The sequence below is a fragment of the Microcaecilia unicolor genome, chromosome 7 (genome assembly GCF_901765095.1).
Source record: "Microcaecilia unicolor chromosome 7, aMicUni1.1, whole genome shotgun sequence".
NCBI classification, from domain to species: Eukaryota; Metazoa; Chordata; class Amphibia; order Gymnophiona; family Siphonopidae; genus Microcaecilia; species Microcaecilia unicolor.
This window is the reverse complement of record NC_044037.1, coordinates 282493654-282512731: the sequence shown is the minus strand read 5'-3', so window position 1 is coordinate 282512731 and position 19078 is coordinate 282493654. Positions and strand designations below refer to the sequence as shown.

Below are 19078 nucleotides of genomic sequence, written 5' to 3'. Positions count from 1 at the left end.
AAGTTATGTCCAATAAAAAAGCTATCATCTTATTTTCTTTTCCATGTTTTATTTTGTTTGATTTCTATAGATTCTACATGGAATGTTGCTATTCCACTAGCAACATTCCATGTAGAAGTCGGCCCTTGTAGATCACCAATGTGGCCGCGCAGGCTTCTGCTTCTGTGAGTCTGACGTCCTGCACGTACGTGCAGGACGTCAGACTCACAGAAACAGAAGCCTGCGCAGCCTTCTACCTGGAATGTTGCTAGTGGAATAGCAACATTCCATGTAGAATCTCCAATAGTAGCAACATTCCATGTAGAATCTCCAATGGTATCTATTTTACTGTCATAGTAATGCTTGAATGTTTTCACTTATATACACTGTCAGCCAGCACATTTGCTTATTTCCGATCTGACGAAGAAGGGCAACCTTCGAAAGCTAATCAAGAAATGTATTAAGTTATGTCCAATAAAAAAGGTATCATCTTATTTTCTTTTCCATGTTTTATTTTGTTTGATTTCTATTGTTTTGTGAACAAATGAATTTTATCCCTTATACTGAACTGCTTCATCTTTTTCTTTTTTGCAACCTAAATGCATGATCCTGCATTTTTTTTTTATCATTAAATCATAACTGTCAAACTCGAGACCATTCCTCAAGCTTCACTAGATCCTTTCTCATGTTTTTTTTTACACCTTCCAGGGAGTATATCCTATTGCAGATCCCATGCATATTTGCTAGAAGGAAAAGATGCACAGGAATATTTCCCTTTCTCCTTTAGTCTGTGTCATGTTTCTGTAGGCACATATGTCCTACCCTTTCTGCTGGGAAACAGGAAGGGTTGAACACTGTGATATGCTGCAGCTATTCCCCAAGGCACCCTTAGCTATTAGAGGGCTAAGACTTTCCTTCCAGGGCAATAGACTAGTCTCCTCTTGACTATAAGAATGCACTGTGTCACCTAAACAGACATTACAATCAGCCCCCAAGGAGCTAGTGACCTGATGCTGTTGCCAAATGTCTCTCCCCCTCCCCCTGGGGGCTGTTTCTAAGGCTGTCAGCTCACGCAGTATTGGAAACTGTTCTCTGGCTCAGATTCTGCAGCACAACTAAGGAGAATAATCACATGTAGCTGGAATTGGTTTTATTGCTCGTTGCCCATTGAATAGGGTTCCTACTTTTATTATTATTATTTGTTACATTTGTATCCCACATTTTTGCAGGCTCAATGTGGCTTACGTATTACCGTTAACGGCATTAGCCGATTCCGGTCTGAACAAATACATTGTATGAATGAATACAAAGTGATATTGTGGTAGAATGAGGTGCATGTATGGTAGGTACAATTGGGGGGAACTTAGAGAGGGAAAGGGGGAAGAAGAGTCAGGTAATGTCCGTTACGGTCTTTGGTTACATTGAGGGGCATAATCGAACGTCACCGGCGAAATAGATCGCCGGCAATCTATTTTGGCGGCGGCACAACAGCTGGCCGGAACTGTATTCTCGAAAAAAAATGTCCGGCCATCTTTTTTTTTCGATAATACGGTTTAGCCCGGCCAAATGCCAGAGTTCGCCGGGTTTGAGATGGCCGGTTTTGTTTTTCAGCGATAATGGAAAAAAATGCCGGCCATCTCAAACCCGGCGAAATCCAAGGCATTTGCTCGTGGGAGGAGCCAGCATTTGTAGTGCACTGGTCCCCCTCACATGCCAGGGCACCCTAGGGGGCACTTCTAAAAATGTTTAAAAAATACAAAAAAAGCTTCCAGGTGCACAGCTCCCTTACCTTGGGTGCTGAGCTCCCCAAATCCTCCCCAAACCCACTCCCCACACTTCTACTCCATTACCATAGCCCTTATGGGTGAAGGGGGGGGGGGGCACTTACATGTGGGTACAGTGGGATTTGGGGGGGGGGGGGTGGAGGGCTCAACACTTAGCACCACAAGTGTAACAGGTAGGAGGGGGATGGACCTGGGTCTGCCAGCCTGAAGTGCACTGCACCCATTAAAAACTGCTCCATGGACTTGCATACTGCTGTCAGGGAGCTGGGTATGACATTTGAGGCTGGCATACAGGCTGGCAAAAAAGTGCATTATTTTTATTTTTTTCATGTGGGAGGGGGTTGGTGACTACTGGGGGAGTACAGGGAGGTCATCCCCCATTCCCTCCAGTGGTCATCTGGTCAGTTGGGGCACCTTTTTGAGGCTTAGTCATGAAAATAAAAGGACCAAGTAAACCCAGCAAAATACTGCTTAACGCCGCTTTTTTTCCCATTATCCACGAAAGCCGGCCATCTGGTAGCCACGCCCATGCCCGCCCATGTCCCTCCTTCGCTTTGCCAGCGACACGCCCCTTTGAACTTTCACCGGCAAGGCGAAGGGAAAGCGGCGATACTGTAAAAAAAGCAGCTTTCAATTATACCGATTTTGCCGCTTTTCCGAGATCGCCGGCCATCTCCCGATTTATGTCGGAAGATGGCTGGCGATCACTTTCGAAAATAAGCTGGATAGTGTTGCAAGTGTCCAGGTATTTTTATGTTGGGTCGGTGGGGTATGTTCTTCTGAACTGTCTTTAGTGCTTTCCAAAAATTTAGGTGGTCGAGCATAGTTTTTACTGCTTTTGGCAATGCGTTCCATAGTTGTGCGCTTACTTTACCTTAGCTGTGGGGTATTAAAGGAGTAGGCTGAAAATGAAAGAAACCAGGGCTCACATCCCAGTTCTCCCACTGATGTTGCTTGTGAATTTGGGCTAGTCACTTTACCTGTTTGGCCCTATGTACTATAACTTGACTTTCAGCACTTTCTAACTGAAGAACGAAATCCAAAAAATCAAAATCCATACTGGCCAGGATGATCCCATTTATACATCACTGCATGCATAGATTTGTAGTTCTGAGTTTGTCTCAGGGAAATGAATTGGAAAAATCAGAACTACAAATCCATGAATGCAATGAGACAAAACCAAGCTTGGCCTGGGAGTGAAGGAGCAACCCTGCCACCCAAATCTACTGGTAGCCAGACAGACAGCTAAGAACGACAGTAGCATAACATATGTTTAACCCTGTGGTTCCAAGGTTTAGATCCTGGTATTATCGTTAAATGTGCAGCTTTTCTTTTCATAGACGGATAGACTCTCAGTTCACTGGCCCTGCATCATATCTGGCAAGAAACAGACTGACTAAGTTACGCAAGAAGACGAAAGCGAGGGAGACATGGCACTACATTTTATACGGCAGACATATGCATTAACAGTCACGCTGTGTGTTTATACAATGCTTATAACTCAGAGCAGCTGACATATGATAAGGAATGGAAAAAATGAGCATAAACTCAAGCGCTTCATGATTTGCTTAAAGAATCCAGACACGTATTCCGAAACCTAAAACTTCATGCACATGTCCTCTAGAAATACAGACTAGAAGGTAAAATCCACAAATTCATTTCTCATTTACTTTCAGATATGCCACCCTTTATATGTCTTTTCTTAGTGGTACTGTGACCTAACCAGCGTTACATCCACACACCACTGACCATGAGATACCGGGCCCAAAGCTCATTAGCAAATTCATCCTTCACAGAATCACGGCTGACATCTTGCTAACATCTGTCAGCGGGAGAAAGAATGACCTGGCTTAGAAACCAGTTTGAAGTGAAATCAAGAAATGGAAGCTCTGCAGTAGCAGGTAGAAGATTAATTTTGCACAGGCAGCAGGTACAATGCTTACAGGAACTCCAAGTCCCCCATGCATTTTTTCCAGTGGAAACAATTCCTCTGGTAAGAATGCTCTGCTGTAGTGTGAGAGTGGGCCAAGGTGCTAAAGGAGAAAGGGCAATTAGCTCAGAGAGGAAAGTATTCACAGGGAAGGCAATTTTCTAACAAGGCAGGGAAGACATGTAGACACTTAGGTGGCAACTGTATAAATGGGTACCTAGATGCCCTGATGCCCTGTGGGGTATGTCTCCCCACCTAAAATATAACAGCATCGATTCCGGGCAATATCACGACTTAGGGTGCTTACATGCTGAACTGTTACTTTTTGGGCAATTCAAGGGCTTATTTCCAAAACCCACTAAGTCCATTTTAGTTGTATCAGAGAAAAATCATTTTACCATGTAAACGTAATTATTTTTCATTTCCCACATGAGGTGGAATAAATATACATTCAAAAAGCTAAAACATGACAAGAATAACTGTTGTTTAGAATCTCAGAGATGGTCACATATTAGAACTACAAATATAAAAAAACAAATGCAGAACATCCACACGTATCTGTAGGGACAGAGCAATAAATAATGCAAAAAATGCAAACATGGAAAGTAAATTTTAGAAAAAACTTGGGGTAACATTTAAGAATATTTCTTGGGTCATCCCAATGTCTCAGTGGCAGCATTATGCTCTACCAAGACCTATCCGTACCATTAATGGCCTTTTGCCCTTCAGAAAAGCACTGAAGACCCATCTCTTCAAGATAGCCTACCCTAACGATTCAACCTAACCAAAGCTTGCCCACATGATTCTTATTGACGATTGTTTATACACTGACCATGTTTCCCATTATCCTTATTGCTACCCCATATCCATTCCTCTCCATCTTCCTACGCCTACCTCCCAACACTCATTTCCTTCTGCACCCAGTCCCTCCTATGTTCAATTCACTTGTCCGTTAACCCCATTAATTTTGCGTTTACTACAAACTGTTTATTCTTCTTACGACTTTGTAATTCTTTATATTGATACTATGTAAGCTGCATTGAGCCTGCCATGTGTGGGAAAGCACGGGGTACAAATGTAATAGATAAAATAAAATAAAAATAAATTATGCACTGTCAAACAGAGTAACCTTTGGGGCCCTTTTACTAAGCCGCATGGGCACCTATGCGTGCCGAACATGTGCCAATTGGCATGGGTGGTAATTTCATTTTTTACACGCGCCTACTACGCGTGCCGGGAAATTTCCGGCACGTGGCGCTAACCGGGCAGTAATCAGCATTGTACGCCCGGTTAACGTGCGAGACCTTACCGCTAAGTCAATGGGTGGTGGTAAGGTCTCAGGCCCAAAATGGACGTGTGCCAATTTTCATTTTGCTGAAAAATGAACCTGCGTGCATCCAATACATGTGTCTACACCAGCGCAGGCCACTTTTCAGCGCACCTTAGTAAAAGGACCCCTTTATTCCTAGCTCAGGTCATTTGCTTCCTGAGCCAGCAGGAGGTGCTACTAAGGCAGGGTTTAAGGCCCCTGTGGAGAAAGGGGTAACAGTCGTTGCACCATTACAACACAAAGGCGCGCTAAAAATGGATTGCGGTAGTGTAGGCGCGGGTTTTGGGCAAACGTCGATCCATTTTGTAGTGCGCTTGTAAAAAAGGCCTTTATTTGTTGGCGAAAACTTTGGGTCTGAGACCTTACCACCAGCCATTGACCTAGCGGTAAAGATTCACACGGTATTTTTCAGACGCGCGTAGCAGACGCGCACAAAAAATTAAATTACCGCAAGAGCCACAAGGTAGTCGGGCGGTAACTCCATTTTGGTGTGTGTTGGGTGTGTGTAGATGCTTACGCGGCTTAATAAAAGGACCCCCTAGTGTCTAGAATTAGGGCCCCAAATTACAGGGTTCTAGAAAAGGTAAATCAGTACAGAGGACATATAAAACACTGCAGCCAGACTTATATTTGGAAAAGCGAAATATGAAAGAGCCAAACCCCTCAGAGAAAAATCACATTGGCTCCCACTAAAGGATCGAATTGCATTCAAAACCTGCACCCTGGTTCATAGAATCATTCATGGCGAGGCCCCGATATATATGTCAGACCTTATAGATCTACCAGCAAGGAACACAAAAAGAACATCACTCACATTCTTGAACCTTCACTACCCCAATTGCAAAGGACTTAAATATAAGTCAAAATATGCATCTAGTTTTTCCTACACCTGCACACAACTGTGGAATGCATTACCAAGTGCCCATAGGTGGTCGGTGGCCCAACTGTTTGGGGAGGCTAAAGGGGGCGGGGTTAGGTGTGGGGCCAGGGGTGGAGCTTAAATCCATAATTGTCTGATAACACACAGAAAAAAATAAATAAAAATAAAAGTCACAATTAATATCTTTTATTAAATTTAGATATTAGATATGTATCATATGTCAAAGAATAAAGTGGTTGCTCAAAGCATATTCTAAGCACAATCGCTCAACTGCAAAACACTATGCACATCTTTGTGCAAAAACACACTCAGAACCTTACTGTACCATAAATATTACACCGGGCAGAACCTAATACACCAATATACCACCCAAACGGAAAATGCAGGCCGTCAACAATATGAAACAAGGGATCATATCATCACAATTCTCATGTAGAGCCACAAAACACCCTAATTCATGTTTAATATGGGATAAAATGCCATAAATAAGTAAATAAATATAAATTTTTAATGTTGAGCACCTGATTCTCAAAGTGGACATATTCCAAACACTATAATGAAAATAAAATGATCTTTTCTACCTTTGTTATCTGGTTGTCCGATCCTGCTGCTATCTGTTCTCAGTGCAGGTCAGGAAGTCATCCTCCTTAAATATATCCCTGGCAACCCAGCCAACCCCCCCTCCCCCTGCTCTCCCAGCAGTAAGGTAAACAAACCATAAACCAATTTCTACAACTGGTTACACAAGGCTAGAGGGTTTTCATTGCAGCTCCTGCTGTGAGGATGGAGGTAAATCAACAATTTAAACCTCTGAGAGCACAGCAGGGGAGGCTTAGCCTGTCCAAGCCTCTTATACTGGGCTCCTATGCAAGTGCCATAAAAACAACGCACGAATTGGCAGCCTTCCGGAAAGTACTAAAGACTAACCTGTTCAAGGAAACTTATCATAAAGATCCTCCTCAAATGTAATGACATCAAAACTTTTACTAGAACAAGTTAAAATTGTACTCTTTTATTTGTTTACTTTATCAAATTTTCATTATTGACCGTTATACACAGTGCCGTAGCGAGGACTAATGGCACCTGGGGTGGGTCGCCACTGCGTACCCCTCCCCTGGGTGCAGCACGGCGCGACCCCCCCTCTGTGGCGCACACCCCCCCCGGAGCGCAACCCCCCCACCCCGGACCGCATTCTTACCTGCGGGAGAGCCGATCCGCCCTGAGTGCATGTCACTCGGAGCTGCGTCGGCCCCGCTGGTTCCCTGCTCTCTCTGCCCCGGAACAGGAAGTAACCTGTTCCGGGGCAGAGAGAGCAGGGAACCAGCGGGGCCGGCACCCCCCCCCCCCCCCCCGAGCGTGTGCACCCGGGGCGGACCGCCCCTCCCGCCCCCCCTTCCTACGCCACTGGTTATACATTACCCTTGCTCTCAAATAACTGAAATTAATTGTATATTTATCTAAATGCAATAATATTCTGTATTTCTCATTCCGGAAATGGTGTTAGCCATTACGGTATTCTGTAAGCCACATTGAGCCTGCAAAGAGGTGGGAAAAATGTGGGATACAAATGTAGCAAATAAATAAATAAAATAAATTAGTGGGGAAAATTCTGGACAGTTGCTAATTATGTCTTTCGGCACTAAAACCCAGCCAAAAAAAAAAAAGAATTACGGAAAAGATAGTGGATGCATGGAGTAACTTTTCAGGAAAAGCGGTAGAGGCAGCGGCGTACCAAGGGTGGAGCGGTTGGGGGCGGTCCGCCCCGGGTGCACGCTGCTGGAGGGGTGCAGAGAGCAGCCGCACGCCAGTCAGCTCCGCTGGTTCCCTGCTCCCTCTGCCCCGGAACAGGTTACTTCCTGTTCCGTGGCAGAGGGAGCAGGGAGCCAGCGGACCCGACAGCAACGTGGCTGCTCCCAGCAGCCAAGAATGCAACCGGGGGTGGGGGTGGGGGTCATGCTGCACCCGGAGGTGAGGGGTGCACATCGGCGATCCGCCCTGGGTGCCAGCCGACCTAGGATAGTCACTGGGTAGAGGAAAGAATAAAATAATTCATAGAAAGGTGGGATAGACACAGGTTTCCTAGATGCGGAGAAGTGAAGAGAAAACTGAAGATCTGTTGGGATACATGTCATTGCACCAGGAATACAGTAACATAGTAGATGACGGCAGAAAAAAAGACCTGCACAGTCCATCCAGTCTGCCCAACAAGACAACTCATGTGTGCTACCTTTTGTGTATACCCTACTTTGATTTGTACCTGTGCTCTTCAGGGCACAGACCGTATAAGTCTGCCCAGCACTATCCCCGCCTTCCAACCACCAGCCCCGCCTCCCACCACCGGCTCTGGCACAGACCGTATAAGTCTGCCCAGCACTATCCCTGCCTCCCAACCACCAGTCCCGCCTCCCACCACCAGCTCTGGCACAAACCGTATACGTCTGCCCAGCACTATCCCCGCCTCCCAACCACCAGCCCCGCCTCCCAACCACCGGCTCTGGCACAGACCGTATAAGTCTGCCCAGCACTATCCCCGCCTCCCAACCACCAGCCCCGCCTCCCAACCACCAGCTCTGGCACAGACCGTATAAGTCTGCCAGCACTATCCCCACCTCCCAACCACCAGCCCCGCCTCCCAACCACCAGCTCTGGCACAGACCGTATAAGTCTGCCCAGCACTATCCCGGCCTCCCAACCACCAGCCCCGCCTCCCAACCACCGGCTCTGGCACAGACCGTATAAGTCTGCCCAGCACTATCCCCGCCTCCCAACCACCGGCTCTGGCACAGACCGTATAAGTCTGCCCAGCACTATCCCCGCCTCCCAACCACCAGCCCTGCCTCCCAACCACCGGCTCTGGCACAGACCGTATAAGTCTGCCCAGTACTATCCCCGCCTCCCAACCACAGCCCCGCCTCCCAACCACCAGCTCTGGCACAGACCGTATAAGTCTGCCCAGCACTATCCCCGCCTCCCAACCACCAGCCCCGCCTCCCAACCACCGGCTCTGGCACAGACCGTATAAGTCTGCCCAGCACTATCCCCGGCTCCCAACCACCAGCCCCGCCTCCCAACCACCGGCTCTGGCACAGACCGTATAAGTCTGCCCAGCACTATCCCCACCTCCCAACCACCAGCCCCACCTCCCAACCACCGGCTCTGGCACAGACCGTATAAGTCTGCCCAGCACTATCCCCGCCTCCCAACCACCAGCCCCGCCTCCCAACCACCAGCTCTGGCATAGACCGTATAAGTCTGCCCAGCACTATCCCCGCCTCCCACCACTGGCTCTGGCACAGACCGTATAAGTCTGCCCAGCACTATCCCCGCCTCCCAACCACCAGCCCCGCCTCCCGCCACCGGCTCTGGCACAGACTGTAAAAGTCTGCCCAGCACTATCCCTGCCTCCCACCACCGGCTCTGGCATAACGCTTGGCTGCTCTGCGCATGCTCGACCGGCCAACTGGCCGACTGGCTTCCGAGGGAATAGAGAATGCAAGTGAGCTACAACGAGCAGCTCATTTGCATTCCATTCTCTTGATGCATGGCCGTTCCATACCGATTCGCTATGAAATCGGTAAGGGAAGGGCTGCTCCCCAGTATCTCTCCACGCTCGTCCTTCCCTACACCCCTTCCCGTGCATTCCGCTCCATGGATAAATCCTTCTTATCTGTTCCCTTCTCCACTACTGCCAACTCCAGACTTCGCGCCTTCTGTCTCGCTGCACCCTACGCCTGGAATAAACTTCCTGAGCCCCTACGTCTTGCCCCATCCTTGGCCACCTTTAAATCTAGACTGAAAGCCTACCTCTTTAACATTGCTTTTGACTCGTAACCACTTGTAACCACTCGCCTCCACCTACCCTCCTCTCTTCCTTCCTATTCACATTAATTGATTTGATTACTTTATTTTTTTGTCTATTAGATTGTAAGCTCTTTGAGCAGGGACTGTCTTTCTTCTATGTTTGTGCAGTGCTGCGTACGCCTTGTAGCGCTATAGAAATGCTAAATAGTAGTAGTAGTAGTAATCTGGCCCTTAATGGGCTGTGCTCAGATATTCCACAGCACAGGGCCACTGAATATCCCCTCTGACCACCACCTAAGGAGATAAATTCCTCCAGCCCAGGAGATTAGAAATACAAGAGTAACAGAGAGGGGAATAAGGCACCATCTGAAGGAGTACAGTATGAGAAGGAATACGAATGGTGCTGGAGATGAAGTGAATGCAACCAAACAAAAGGAGGTCTAGAACTATTTCTTTGATGATTCATTTTGCATTCATTTAACACTGATTTTATGAAAATCACTCGTACTCAGTCACTTGGATTACTGCAACTCATTATACGCAGGATGCAAGGAACAAATACTGAGGAAACTTCAAACAGCCCAGAATACAGCAGCCAGACTCATCTTCGGAAAACCAAAATACGAAAGTGCTAAACCTTACGGGAGAAACTACACTGGCTACCACTCAAGGAACGCATCACTTTCAAAGTATGCACCTTGGTCCATAAAATTATTCACGGTGAAGCCCCTGCATACATGTCTGATTTAATAGACCTACCACCCAGAAACGCTAAAAGATCTTCCCGAACCTTCCTCAATCTCCATTTCCCTAAGTGCAAAGGAATAAAATACAAAGCATTGCATGGATCGACCTTCGCATACATGAGCACACAACTCTGGAATACACTACCACGCAATCTGAAAACGATCTATAAACTGACCGACTTCCGCAAACTACTGAAAACTTATCTCTTTGAGAAATCTACGGCAAGGATCAAAACACATGAAGTCCATACAAACTAATAGATACGCACCAAAACACTCTATCCTGAAGTCTCTTCTCCCGTATCCTCACCACCCTTAAAACCCTACCCACAAATAAAAATGTTAGACCTTTATGTTCCCTCGATATTGTTTGTCCCCCTCTCAACTCACCACTGTTATCTTCTGATGTTCTGTTCCCAAATGATATCCTGTATTTACTCTGTCTTCTATAACTCATCATAATGTAATCCATAATCGTACTGTAACCAATTGTACTTCCATCATTCTCAAAGTATTGTAAGCCACACTGAGCCCGCAAATAGGTGGGAAAATGTGGGATACAAATGCAAATAAATAAATAAAAGTTTTCTTTAAAGAAAAGTCTTGGTTCACCTGGAATGACTAATGTGTTAAAAAAACCCAAACGTATCACAGTATTCTGGGGTTGCTGAAGGCGAGATGGACCTAGCCGCGGGAGAGTCTTCTGGAATCTCGTAACGTTAGAGGCCTGGCAAAGAAAAAGTAGATAAATCTATCATCAAGGCTTACTCTCTGTTGCTGGCAAGGAAGGAGTTGTGGGCTTGGTTTTTTTGACCCTTTTCTCAGCAGACTTCGTAACTTCTGTATTCGGTGCATCTGAAATTAAACAGAAAAGAAAGTGACTTTTATTTTTTTTTTCTTTGTATCCAACGCTGTGAAATGTTATTTGCATTGGCAGTGCTCATGAAATCAAAATTACAGAACAGCAAAGAATGGACAAGGGCCACAGAGAAGAATGTAAAGTAATGTAAATCAAGCAGTCAGGCGTGGAAAGTAACATTGCAGCATAGTCCTCTAGTTAACAATGTTCCTGTAAACTGTCATGCCAAATCTCTGAATTTGGAAGGTGCTTAAAAATTAGATATAGGGGAATATTTCTGACATAGATTTCAGCCAACCTGAGTATATTTCTTTTGCACCACTGGCATGAGAAAGAAAACCAACAGCTAAACTTTTGGGAATTATGTGTTCAATATTTTTACACGGGATTCTGAAAATTGCATTTTCCTTCTTAATTTCCGAATTACCAAAGCTGAAGTTTCCATTATTCTGTATTTAGTTCAGTCAGATTCATCTGTTACTACTCCTCAGCAGGGGTGTAGCCAGACCTCACGGTGGGAGGGGACCAGAGCCCGAGGTTGGGGGCACATTTTGAGTGCCGCCCCCCCACCCCCCTCAGCTTTCTTCAGCGCCAGACTCCAGCGCAGCTGTGTTCGCTGCCTGCCCCTTGCTCTTCTTTCTTTTTGCTCCTCCTGTGCACGCTGACGCTCAGCGTGCACAGGAGGAGCAAGAAGAGCAGAGGGCAGGCAACGAACGCGGCTGCGCCAGAGACCGGTGCTGAAGAAGGTTTCAGCTAGTGGGGGTTGGGGACCCCCGCCATCCAAACCTGGGGCCTGGACAAAATTTGCGGGGGCCCAGTCCCCTATGGCCCCCCCCCCCCCGTAGCTACGCCCCTGTGCCTCAGTATTGCTGGAAGTTATCTCGGTAAAAGGTTCAGGACCAGGATGTGCCATTAAGAGGGAGGGGGGGGGGGGGAAGTTAAGATGGGTTAATTTACCACAAGTCATGCCATTTTAGCAGACGGTACCATTTTATGTGCTAAAATACAGTGACGATCCTAGGTCCGCTGCCCACCCCCCAGATGCAGCGGCATCTGCCCCCCCAGGGTACAGCACGACACCCCCCCCCAGCACAATGACACCCCCCCCGGCACATCAACCCCCCCCCTCCCCGGGGTGCATTCTTGGCTGCTGGGAGCAGCCGCGCGGCTGTTGGCTCCGCTGGCTCCCTGCTCCCTCTGCCCCGGAACAGGAAGTAACCTGTTCCGGGGCAGAGGAAGCAGGGAACCAGCTGAGCCGACAGGTGCGCGGCTGCTCTCTGCATCCCTCTAGCGGCATACACCCGGGGCAGACCGCCCCCACCGCCCCGCCCTTGGTACGCCACTGCTAAAATAACATGACTTGTGGTAAAATAATCCATCATTGGTAGCTCACATTGAAAAATTCCCCTCTGAGGGGCCCTTTTACAAAGGCGTGTAAAAGGGTGGTAATTCTGAATTTGCGTGCCACATGGTGGAAAATATTTTCTACTGCGTATTTTTGGAGCGTTGCCCGGGTGGTAATTCTGAATTTGGCACGCTCCAAAAACATGCAGTAGAAAATAAACTACATGCCTACTGCCTGGGTAGCACATGAGACCTTACTGCTACGTCAATGGGTGGCAGTAAGGTCTTAGGCTGAAAACGGACACATGCTGGTTTTTATTTTGCTGCCCCCTTTCCAGCCCCTTAAAAAAGGCCTTTTTTTCCAGGATGCGGTAAAAACTGGCCCCGCACGCACCCAAAAGACATGCTTGTACTGCTGCAGGCCACTTTTTTTTTTACCGCCACTTAGTAAAAGGGCCCTTTAAATAACTAAAAAATTATTCTGCTTCATCTAAAATGTATCTTTATTTTTATCTCTGAATGCATTTCTGATACTCATCTTAATAACTCTTGACTTGAAGGCACCCCAGCCAGTCAGGTTTTCAGGATAACCACAATGAATATTCATGAGAGAGATTGGCCTTCAGGGGTGGGGATGGGGGTCAGGTTAGGTCGGGCTTCCCTCTTGTGGGTCCCACTGGACCCACGACAAGAGGGGTCCAACCTGACCTGACCCCTCCCCACTGGCCACCGGGGAGGGTGGATGATCGAAGGGCCGGAAGACCAGGACCCCACTGGTCCACCAAGGTGTTTTTGTTATTTGGAGGGGAGGGGGGTCCGGTGTTTCTTGGCACACTCGTTGTTTGCCATGCCAAAGCTCGCTGATCAATCAGCTCAGGTAAATGCGAATGCTAGTGGCCTCTAGCACCTACATTTACCTTTGATCATCTTGCCAAGAGTGTTTCAACTCAAAACAGCCATGAAATTACTTTTGCCATTTCTAAGACATGGGGTAATCTGGACTGGATCAATTATAATATTAAGGACATTAATGGGCAGACTAGATATGCTGCCATCATTTATTATGTTATGATGCTGATCAGAGGCTTACAATTAGTACATATTAAATCTTATATTTAGCAAACTAAAGAAAATGCTTAGGTTTGTAATGGTGTCTTATCAATGGACCTAGTCTCTCCTTCTGAGCAACAAATATATAGAGCAGTGGTTCCCAAATCTGTCCTGGGGGAGCCCCAGCCAGTCATGTTTTCAGGATACTTGCAATGAATATTCATGAGTTATTTCTGCATGTACTGCCGTCATTGCATATAAATCTAACTCATGAATATTCATTGTGGATATCCTGAAAACCTGACTGGCTGGGGTTACATAAGTATATAAGTATTGCCATACTGGTAAAGACCAAAGGTCCATCGAGCCCAGCATCCTCTTTCCAACAGTGGCCAATCCAGGTCACAAATACCCGGCAAGATCCCAAAAAAGTACAAAACATTTTATACTGCTTATCCCAGAAATAGTGGATTTTCCCCCAAGTCCATTTAATAACGGTCTATGGACTTTTCCTTTAGGAAGCCGTCTAAACCTTTTTTTAAACTCCGCTAAGCTAACCGCCTTTACCACATTCTCTGGCAACGAATTCCAGAATTTAATTACACGTTGAGTGAAGAAACATTTTCTCCGGTTCGTTTTAAATTTACTACATTGTAGCTTCACCGCAGGCTTGGGAACCATTGATATAGAGGTGTAATAAAAAATACAGTAAATACATACATACATTTAAGCACTTTTTGGCTGATTGTGTCATCTGAGTATCCGTAAGGGTTCAGAGCCACTTGTGCTTTGTACCTAAGAACTCTAGCTGGTATTGTTATATAGTCAAAATTCCTCTTCTCTTCACTGCTGTTTATATTGGGAGCTGCCACTCACATTATCAAAGGATATGATACTCCTGGTGGAAGTTTAGCTTCACTAGCTAATACACAGGCATCACACCTGTTTTGAAAGCAGTTTGGAGGGGGTCGGAAGAAAGCAAGTCCACTGCTGTCCAAGACATTCCAAGTTCAAGCTTAGCAGTCACAAAATATATATGAAGTAGCTCTACCCAGCCTCGCGTTGCTGTGGCTCAGTCTGGTTAAATGGAAAAGAAAGAACTACAGGTAATGTTTGCCTGAAATCTCCTGCAAGCAATATTAATGTGTTCCCAAATGGTCTGATGTTTCCACGCAAATCTTGCAATGATCGATCAAGAGCCTCGAGCGATGTTTTTCGCTGTGCTGTTTCCTTGGCACGTATTTGAGCCATTCTTTGTCTGTTTCGCTCATTCGCTGATGCCCGTTCTTCCTCAGTTTGATTTGCAATTGTAGGTATATAAAAACACGCGCGTATTCGAATGCAACGTTGTGTCGAAATTTCTAAGCAATTGGTGAAGAACTTTCGGAGATTTAAGCCACTCTCAGCCTGTCGCGTTGATTCTGTTGAGAACGAAGCAGATCTGAAGCAACAAAACGCGATCGCCGTGCTCGCAACCGTGCATCGTCAAGTCTGGCTGCACGTCGCTCTGCTGCTTCCTCAGCACGTATTTGAGCCATTCTTTGTGTGTTTCGCTCGTTCAGTGATGGTCATTCTTCCTCAGTTTGATTTGCAATTACTCATCGCACTGCTTCCGCTCCGCGAGTACGACAGCTGTGACATCTATATAATAGTAGGTATATAAAAACATGTGCGTAATTTCAAAGCAATCGGTGAAGAACTTTCGGAGATTTAAGCCACTCTCAGCCTGTCGCGTTGATTCTGTTGAGAACAAAGCAGATTTGAAGCTGCAGAACACGATCGCCGTGCTCGCAGCCGTGCATCGTCAAGTCTGGCTGCACGTCGCTCTGCTGCTTCCTCGGCACGTATTTGAGCCATTCTTTGTGTGTTTCGCTAGTTCGGTGATGGCCATTCTTCCTCAGTTTGATTTGCAATTACTCGTCGCACTGCTTCCGCTCCGCGAGTACGACAGCTGTGACATCTATATAATAGTAGGTATATAAAAACATGCACGTATTCGAATGCAACGTTGTGTCCAAATTTGAAAGCAATCAGTGAAGAACTTTCGGATATTTAAGATTTTGAACAAACGAACATTTACATTTTTATTTATATAGATTGCATCCTTTCCTTCTGTAGTAGCATCTATAGAAAACAGTTCAACATCAATTGTCTTTTGCAATAGGAAGATTTGGGTGGCTGGGAATGGGAGAAAGTGCTTTGTTCATTAATTTTTGCTTTTTGATTAGCCTACTTTCTGAAGAAAACGTAAGCTAATGAGATAGTCAGGTATGTGCAAGTGCATATAATTTATGTTTGCATGTCTGTGTCCCTAATAAGACTTTTATTTGATGTCCTAACCACCCCTGTTTTCAGGGAATAACAAGAAGTGATGTTTCTGGAGTCAGGAGTATGTGAGGAGGACTGTGAATGTGCACCTCAGTTTTGGGTGGAACTTTGTTTAATTAACCACTGAGATAAAACATGGTTTCCTTTAGCAGATTTTTCAAGATTCTGCAGCAAAACGTTGCATATTCTTTGGCAAATATGTGGCACATTTCCAAACTTTGCATATTCATTTATGTTTTCATAAATCTTTTCTTTAAAGAAATTTTCTGGCATTTCTTATGCGCGCACATAAGCACTGCCACGCTGGGAAAAGACTAAAGGTCCATCAAGCCCAGCACTCCGTCTCTGACAGCGGCAAATCCAGGCCCCAAGAACCTGGCAAAACCCCCAAATTTAATAACGATCAATGGACATTTCCTTCAGGAATCTGTCCAGACCCCCTTTAAACTTAGCAAGGCCAGCTGCCGTCACTACCTTCTCCGGCAATGAGTTTGGCTCTTTTGCAAGGGAAAAAAAATCTTATTGATCATCGGTGCTGGGAAGGGATGATAGAGGAACAGAGGAAGGAGAAGAGGTTTGGGGGGACAGGGAAAGAGGGGGATTCTCAGCAGAGAGAGAGAGAAAGAGCAAAGGGATCTTAGGCAAAGGGGAAACTTCTAACATAATCAAAGTGACCCAGGCAGGTTGTCAAGGGGAATCAAAAAAAAGTTTTTACATGTACGATGACAATACTACCGAATGAAATTTAAAACAAGGCAAGGACATCTAAGACAAAAAATGCTAGGGATACTGCATGGGTTTGTTCATTGTAGTATCCACCACTACGCCAAGAATACAAGTCCTTAGAAAACTCATGAAAATACATGAGATGCACAGGTGGAGTGCTGATGAATGATATAACTGGCAGTTTCCCAATGCCATTCCTGACACAGGGACTTTTAGAATCTCTCTGATCAGCCGTTGTCTGTCTCCAGCAATCCGAGCACCTGACTTTGTGTGTCGTACCAAGTCTTATCTGGCACCTTGCATGCATGTTTATTGTACACAAAACTGTGGAAAGTTTCTGGGCTCAAAGAAGAGCAAGGCAAAAAGTAGTGTTATCTATCAAAGTGAAAGGATAACCGTGGGGCCCTTTTACTAAGCTGTGATAACAATAAATATGGGTTTAATGCATCCTAACATGGGACTTTCCCCGCATGCTATGCCTATTTTTACCTTGGCTGTAAGAAAAGGCTTTTTCCTTTGTTATTTTTGCCTGTCTCAGCTATTTTTTTTTCTATTAGCACTTACCCTCTCCCATTTAGTAAATGCTCCTGTATCAAGTCTGCATTAACCAGTTAGCGTGCAGTAATGTGAACATGTTAGCTGGTTAACACTTTCACGCCCACTCTCCACCCGTGCCATGCCCCCCTCCCCCCAAAATAAATAGAAACAATAAATACCGCATGGTTAGCGCATGCAAACAGGGAAATTACCGCAGGATGTTTTAGTGCGTCCTACAGTAAGCCTTTTTCAGCACGCTAAGCTCACGTTACAGCTTAGCGCAGTTTAATACAAAGGTCCTTTGGTTAGGGAGCTTCATACTATATATAGGTGAATTATCAGTGCTGGATGTACATCTCATTGCCCAAAGGCACTTCCCTCCCCCTCCTCCGGTCAGCAGGCGGTTGGAAATCGGCACTTCTATCCTGAATTGGTCTTGCCTCTGCCTGCTTAATTTTGAAGTCTGAAAAAACAGATCTGGTGGCTTCCCTCAAAACTACAAGGCCCCGTGTATTCACACCTATTAGGGGAAAAGGTACATGCAAACTCACACGCCTTCTGTGTGTAATGGGAAATCCAGCCCTGGATCTGGTTAATAATCATAAAAAATGTAAGGACCAATTCAAATGCTGAATTGACCTATATAAAGGGGATTCGCACATGTTAAGCACTTTTTATGCTCGTTAATCAAATTTTGCATCTGTTACTTTCTGAAATGAACCAAAGAAATATTCAGCAGTTGAGTCCAAACAATGTAAAAATGATCCAAAACAAAGCTCCCAGGTAAGTAACACATTGCTAGTATTCGATCGTGGATTAGGCCAGTGCTCCCAAACCTGATCCTGAAGGCACCCTGACAGTCAGTTTTTCAGAATCTCCACAATGAATATTCATGAGAGAGATCTGCATGCACTGCTGCCACTGCATACAAATCTCTCTCATGAATATTCATTGTGGAGATCCTGAAAACCTGACTGGCTGGGGTTCCTCCAGGCCCGGGTTTGGGAACCACTGGATTAGGCGCCCAAATTGGCCTTTTTGCTCAGATTTTGGGGGACTTTTACTAAGCAGCAGTAAGCCGACTGAGGGCTTACCACGCGCCAATCCAGAACTACCGCCAGGTTACCGCAGGAGCCTGGCAGTAGTTCCTACCCCTAACGCGCACCATTTCTGGTGCTACAAAAATACGTCCTATTTATGAAGTGCCAGAACTTAACTGGCAGTAATCGGGCAGTTAGCGCGGGAACCCTTACCGCCATCTCAAAGGGTGGCGGTAAGGACTCCTCCCCCCCCCGAAATGGCCACACGTTAAGTGTTTCACTTACCGTGTGGCCATTTGTTTGCTTCAAAAAAAGATAGCCTTTTACCCGCCATGGTAAGAGAGAGCCTCAGCGCATGCTGATGCTAGCGCAGGTCCCTTTTTACCGCAGCTCAGTAAAAGGACCCCTTTCGTGCCCTTTGTAGAATTGTGCATCAGAAGCCCATTTTTATATAGCATAGAGATCAGAATTGGGATGTCCAGGGTCATAAGTATTGCCATACCGAGACAGACCGAAGGTCCATTAAGCCCAGAATCCTGTTTCCAACAGTGGCCAATCCAGGTGACAAGTACTTGGCAAGATCCCAAAACAGTACAATACGTTTTATGCTGCTTATTCTAGAAATAAGCAGGGATTTTAATAACGGTCTATGGACTTTTCCTTTAGGAAGCCACCCAAACCTTTTTTTAAACCCCGCTAAGCTAACTGCTTTTACTACATTCTCTGGCAACGAATTCCAGAGTT

At 45.9% G+C, this 19078-nt stretch overlaps 1 protein-coding gene across 1 annotated transcript in view; it reads right to left on the bottom strand.

Annotated features, from left to right (window-relative positions):
• The window catches only part of LOC115473940 (myosin light chain kinase, smooth muscle-like), a 247079-nt gene that overhangs the window by 185165 nt on the left and 42836 nt on the right, over positions 1-19078 (bottom strand). Inside the window, exon 4 of the mRNA XM_030209146.1 lies at positions 11219-11305. Coding sequence (XP_030065006.1) covers positions 11219-11305 — 87 coding nt within the window. The remainder of the gene's footprint in view (positions 1-11218; positions 11306-19078) is intronic.